This window comes from Pongo abelii, chromosome 2 (genome assembly GCF_028885655.2).
Source record: "Pongo abelii isolate AG06213 chromosome 2, NHGRI_mPonAbe1-v2.0_pri, whole genome shotgun sequence".
Classification (NCBI taxonomy): Eukaryota; Metazoa; Chordata; class Mammalia; order Primates; family Hominidae; genus Pongo; species Pongo abelii.
Window position 1 is genome coordinate 13,330,511 of NC_085928.1, and position 6,791 is coordinate 13,337,301.

The 6,791-nt window shown below is 40.9% G+C and overlaps 1 protein-coding gene across 14 annotated transcripts in view; it reads right to left on the minus strand.

The window, feature by feature from the left end:
- The window catches only part of KALRN (kalirin RhoGEF kinase), a 687,608-nt gene that overhangs the window by 12,074 nt on the left and 668,743 nt on the right, over positions 1–6,791 (minus strand). For all 14 annotated transcript variants that reach the window (XM_054551360.2, XM_054551365.2, XM_054551362.2 and 11 more), the window contains one exon: positions 6,588–6,666. In XM_054551360.2, the coding sequence (XP_054407335.2) occupies positions 6,588–6,666 (79 nt within the window). The remainder of the gene's footprint in view (positions 1–6,587; positions 6,667–6,791) is intronic.

Below are 6,791 nucleotides of genomic sequence, written 5' to 3' on the forward strand. Positions count from 1 at the left end.
TTTGCCAAATTTGGGACATTTCCAGTTGTTATTTCTTCAAAAATTTTTTCTGCACCAATCACTTTTTTCTTTCCCTTAGGAGTTCTAAAGCCATGAATGTCAGACCTTGTGATATTTTTCCATAGGTCCCTGGGGTTATGTCTAATATTTGTAAAACATTTTTTTCTCTCTATTCTTCATGTTGGATAATTTATATTTCTTCCTCTTCAATTTCACCAACTCCTCCATCAGCTTTGTTCTGCTATTGAATCCATGCTGTAAACTTTAAAATTTTAGATACTGTATTTTTTGTTATGCAATTTTAATTTAAAAATAATTTCTATTTTTCTGTCAGTAACATATCTTTCCATTCATTTCAAGAGTATTCACCTTTACCTTACAGAGGATGGTTGTAATTGCTACTTTAAAATCTTTGTGTGATAGTTCCAATATTTGGATCATGTCAGAGCTGGCATCTGTTGATTGTTTTCTTCCCGAGAATTTTTAAAGTATTTTTCTGCTTTTTGTAATGTTGAACAACTTTAGATTGTATCCCGAACATTTCGAATGTTATGTTGTGAGACTCTGATTCTGTTAAAATCCTCTGGAGAAGTTTGATTTTTGGTTTATTTGTATGTTTTGGTCAGCAATCAACTTGGTTAGGTTCAGACTGCAAGTTCTGTCTCACCTTCTGTGGGAGGTGGTTCTATTGTCAGTTCAGTTTTCAGTGTTTACTATGCTTTTAGGTCTGCCCCTTGTGAGCACCACACAAAGATTAGTCTGAGACTAAACAGTCACTGAGCAGTGGTTTATGTCATAGTCCAGTTCTCAGAGCCTTGCTATATTTCTTTGAATGTGCCTCATACATGCACAGCTGGAAGGTGGCCCAGGATTTGAGTCATTTCATATAGAATTAGGAGATCTTCTTTTGCTTTTTCCTGAGATTTCCCCTGCATTCTTTATCTCCCAAGTGCCCCGTTTCGAAGTTGTCTGGCCAGAAAGATGGGATTCCCTCAGAGGTTTAGCTTCCTGCATTGTCATGCAGTTTCACATGACTGCCCTGGGGTGAAGCAGTGACAGTAAGGAGACAGAAAAAAACAAATAAAGCATGAATTATTCTGTTCTCTCCAGCTGAAAGGGTTCTCCTTTCTTTGTCCTTTGGCCAGAAATGTGGGTTTTTCTTGGAGTTTTTGCTCTTTGTGCATGCTACATAGTTCTTTGATTTGGCCCACACTTGTATCAAAGCTGGGGAGATAAAGGAGAAATGAGGAAAGAAGAAAAAAGGAAGGAAGAAGGGAAGGAAGGAAGCAAGGAAGGAAGGAAGGAAGGAAACTGCTATTCTCCTTGTCATTAGCCATTCTTCAAGTTTTTACTTTTCTTTCTTTCCTTTTATTTTTTTGAGACAGGTTCTTGCTCTGTTGCCCAGGCTGGAATGCAGTGGTGCGATCTCGATCTCCCAAATTCAAGCAATCCTCCCACCTCAGCTTCCCAAGTAGCTGGGACTACAGGTGTGCACCACCATGCCTAGCTAGTTTTTTCTTTTATTTTTTGTAGAGATGAAGTCTCACCATATTGCCCAGGCTGGTCTTGGACTCCTGGGCTCAAGTGATCCTCCTGCCTCAGCCTCCCAAAGTGCTGGGATTACAGGCGTGAGCCACCACACCCAGCCCAAGTCTTTTGTCTTTCCACTCTCATCTCTATTATTTAATTTAATACCCAGGTATTGCTTTTTGTATCTTGTCCAGGGATTCTGGTTGTAATCAGTGGGAGATAAAGGCTACAGTGGGCTTACTCTATCTTGACCGGGATTGGGAGTTGGCTCATTTTGAAAGTTCAGGAATAAAAACGTGTTTGGTGGCAGGGCACGGTGGCTCACACCTATAATCCCAGCACTTTGGGAGGCTGAGGCAGGTGGATCACCTGAGGTCAGGAGTTTGAGATCACCCTGGCCAACATGGAGAAACCCCATCTCTACTAAAAATACAAAAATTAGCCGGGCATGGTGGCAGGCGCCTGTAATTCTAGCTACTCGGGAGGCTGAGGCAGGAGCATCGCTTGAACCTGGGAGGTAGAGGTTGCAGTAAGCCAAGATTGCATCACTGCACTCCAGCCTGGGAGACAGAGCAAGACTGTCTCAAAAAAAAAAAAAAAAAAAAAAAAGAGAGAAAGAAAAAAGATGTTTAGAAGCTCTGAGCTTGTGGGTGAAGCCTGTCACCTTTTACTTTACTACAGAGTGATTTGACCAGACTGCTCAGTTGGGAAACCTCCATAATCAGTATCTTTAAGTCTTTGCTTTTGGGCTGGTTAGACTTCCCAGTGAAAGAGCCCCCTGCCTTCTGCCTAGAGGGTGAAACACTGGCTGTCAACCTCTGGAGGTGCAGTGGATAAGAGAGCTGGGGTTCTGAGTACCCAGCATGCATATATTCTCATATTGTCCCTGTTTGCAGAATGGCTGCACTGCCTTCAACTGTGCCTGGTGTCCCCAAGGGCAGGGATGCTCCATTTTTCCCTTTGCAGAAAATAAAACTCCAGGGCGGGCATGGTGGCTTATGCCTGCAATCCCAGCACTTTGGGAGGCCAAGGCAGGAAGACTGCTTGAACCTGGGAATTCGAGACCAATCTGGGCAACATAGGGAGACCTTGTCTCTAAGAAAAATTAAAAAATTAGCTGGGCATAATGGTGTGTGTCTGTAGTCCCAGCTACTTGGGAGGCTAAGAGAATCACTTGAGCCCAGGAGGTCAAGGATGCAGTGAACTGTGACTGAGCCACTGCAGTCCAGCCTAGGTGACAGAGTGAGACCCTGTCCTAAAACAACAACAACAACAAAAGAAACAAAGAAATAAGAAAGAGAGAGAGAGAGAAAGAGGGAGGAAGGGAAGGAAGGAAGGAAGGAAGAAAGGAAGGAAGGAAGGAAGGGACCAGTCTTTCCTTGGATGAAGAAAGACAATCACACAGATACTTGAAGCTGGGGAGCAGATTTGGAGCCAGCTTATCCCTTGGGAATGCTGACTGGTTGCCTGCATAGAATCTAAAAAGGTAGCAGGACCAGGCCTCCAGGTAAGGATGGCAGGCTGAACACAGACATCAGTTTTCACTCCCTTCTGAGACACAACTTCTCAAAAAATTTCAGCCAATCCTTTCAATTTTAGCATCCTCCTTCTACCTACTTCCAGAGGTACTTGATGCTCAGTACCCAAAGGTACTGAGCCTTTGGGTAATTCTGCTGCAAAAATTATACTGGCCCTCATTTGACCCCATGACTGACTGACTCAGGTCTTCAAGGTCATTTATCATTCTTTCATCTGTTTTTCTGTAGAAGAAAAACAGACGAATTTCTGTGAAAAACATCTGTATTTCTGTGAAAATAATACTTTATTTTTGTCTCTTCTTCCAATGTCCTCATTCTTATATGCCTACTTAAAAAAAAAAAAAAAACCTTCAGTGTAGTTTCAATGAAGTTTAGGAGGAAGTGAATATAGATGCCTGTGTTCAACCTGCCATCTCACCTGGAGGTCTGGTACTGCTAACTTTCTATATAGCAATGGGTATAGGCAATGGGTCAGCATTTCCAGTGACAATCCCCTGCCTTCTTTATACTGCATTGTTGCCTGTATAGTTCATTCCTGGTTAAACATGCCATACTCAAGTGCCCTTTCCTTCTATGGATGTGCTGTAGGAGAGAACATATTCCTTCCTGCACTGTGGCTTTTTATAGTATTTAATTACCAGAGCGCTCCTTTTAACAGAATAGTCACAAAGGCCCAGAATTCCAGGTTTAGGTGTGATGAAGCAAGTCGATTGACTTCTACAGCCCTGGCACAGATATCTTTCCTGTGTCTCACATTAACATCTCCATGTATTATTTGGGCCTGGTGGGGTGGCTCACGCCTGTAATCCCAGTACTTTGGGAGGCCAAGGCAGATGGATTGCTTGAGCTCAGGAGTTTGAGATTACCCTGGGCAACATGGTGAAACCCCATATATACAAACAAATGCAAAAATTAGCTGGCTGTGATGGCTCACACCTGCAGTCCCAGCTACTTGGGAGGCCAAGGTGGGAGGATCACTTGAGCCCGGAAGGTCGAGACTGAAGTGAGCAGTGATCACGCCACTGCACTCAAGCCTGAGCAACAGATGAGCCCTGTCTCAAAGAAAAAAGAAAAAAGAAAAAGAATTTCCATGTATTATTTCCATTCTGTTAATGCACAACATTTTGAAAAGATCTTCTGAAAATATGAGGACTATTCTTAGGAGAGAGGAAAAGCTTCAGGCTGTTAGAGACTTTAAAACAAAAACATTGATTACTTTTGAACAGATAAGAAAATTGATCTTCCCTTTGAGAAATATCAAATCAGCCATCTGTTTTAGCTAAAACATGCCTTAACCTATGGCTAATAATAGCAAACACATGTCTCCAGGAGGCATTAACTAGGGCATCCAGGTGATGAAACCAATTTCATTTAGAGCTAGCTGGGGATTTAATTGGCCCATTACTAGGGGTCATGTTTAGCTTCACAAATTTCAGTATAATGGAGCAAAATAGATTTCAGTTACTAGAGCTTATTTTGGACAATAATCGATATGATGAGAAACAACATATGCTAGTAAAACGAGACCAGGCTTGGAGTTGGGTAGCCCAGAATTTGAATCCTGGCTCCACACCTCCTAGTTGTGGGGCCTTGAGAAAGTTCCTTAACCTCCCTGACCCTGAATTTTCTTTACTGAAAATATACTTCAGTCTGGGTGAGATGGGTGGCTCATGCCTGTAATCCCACACTTTGGGAGACTGAGGTGGGAGGATTGCTTGAGCCCAGGAGTTTGAGACCAGCCTGGGCAACATAGTGAGAACTCCATCTCTGCAAAACAACAACAAAAAATTCTTTTAAAAGTTTGCCAGGTATGGTGGTGTGCACCTATAGTCCCAGCTACTTGGAAGGCTGATCATCCTCTCTGCAAGCGTGGGAGGATCGCTTGAGCTCAGGAGATTGAGGGTGCAGTGAGCTATGATAGTGCCACTGCATCCCAGCCCTGGTGACAGAGACAGACCCTGTCTCAAAAAAAGAAAAAAGAAAAAAGGAAAAAGACGAAAAGACAATATACTCAGCCTGGTGCAATGGCTCAGGCCTGTAATCTCAGCACTTTGGGAGGCTGAGGTAGGAGGATTGCTTGAGCCCAGGAATTCAAGACCAGCCTGGGCAACATAACAATACCCGATCTCTATCTTTTTTTTTTAAATCTTCTCAAACAGTATCTCATAGTGTTGTATGGATTAAATTAAATAATGTTTGCGTATTAAGCAGTAGAGCTCAAACAAATAAACAAAAATAACATTTGTATATAGTATCTGCTTAGTATCTAGAATACTATAGATACTGAGATCATCATTATCATCATCATCATTACATAAATTTCCTTGGCTTTTTTTCTTCTATTTGGCTACACAAAGAAGACAGGAAAGGAGAGGTAGAGTTTGTTTTTGATGAAAGGTGCTGTAACGGAAGGCAGTGAATGACATTGTGACTCCTGCCTAAGACACAGAAATAAGGACCATTTTGGTTTCCTCTACAACTTCGGTCACAACCATGCCAGTTAAAAAATGTTATGCTTCACTGAGAAATGCCCTTCAGAGATAGAGATGATGCCAATGGCCTATCGTTAGTGGGTATTCTTTTATTTATACATCCAGGGGGGATGATCTTATGGGTGGGCAACCTGTAAGGTCTACCCACATTCCCTCACCCAGACCACCTGGAGACCAACGCATGCATAGGGATGAACCCCTTTTGTTTCTTTCCCATCAACTATTTTGTAGGCCAGGTGATAAATTTTTAAATTTCTGTTACAAGTCACATTTTTATCCGTTTTAGTTTTGAGGACACACTAAATGTTCTCTAACCAAAATACTGAAAGTGAGAAAGAGAGAGAAAGAGAAAGGTATGGAGTGTGTATGTGTGGCAGGGGGAGGATTGGGATTAGAAATACTCATAAAATATTAATGTGCTTGGTACACGGGCAATATAGAGATCTATATCCAACAATTAGTGATTATACAGTCTTCCCAGGAACACGTGGAAATTTTTACAAAAATTAACCATGTACTACTCATAAAGCAAGTCCAAGCAAAAACCAAGGAATCAGTACCATATAGATTTTCTGACCACAATGCAAATTAAGTTAGAAATCAGTAATAAAAAGATACTTTAAAAAACTCATACCTTTAAAAATCTCATATATATTAAAACATGTTTCCATTATAACCAGGTCAAAGAAAAATTCATAGTTGAAGAAAACTACATATAACTTATAAGGAAAATACTGCATATCAAAACTCGGGACCTATAGCTAAAATTGTACTTCGAAGAAAATTTTGGGCCTTAAATTCTCATATTAGAAAAGAAGAAAGGCTGACAACTGATGAATGAAGCATCAAACTTAAGAAGTTAGAAAAAGAACAGTAGAAAATACAAATGAATATTTTAGTTTTTTTCTTGCTATGGAGAGAATTGCATTTGTAAAAGAAATAAACAATGACAACAACAAAAAGCTACTATTCTGATGTGATGTTGCTAGGTGTTCATGAACGAAGGAATATAAAACTGTGTCATTACCTTCCAATTTCATTCAGCTCAGTGTAAGCTGAGTCAAAATTTTCCTTCCAAGAAATGGTGGCACCATCAGCAGCAGCATCTTCGGAAGAAAGAGAATCCATTTACAATATCGAGGATGTCATATAAGAATAAAGAAAAAATTAACAGAAAAGCTCCAGAGTAACCCCAAAGCAATTCTCATGACCAAATATGGAGTCTGACTCA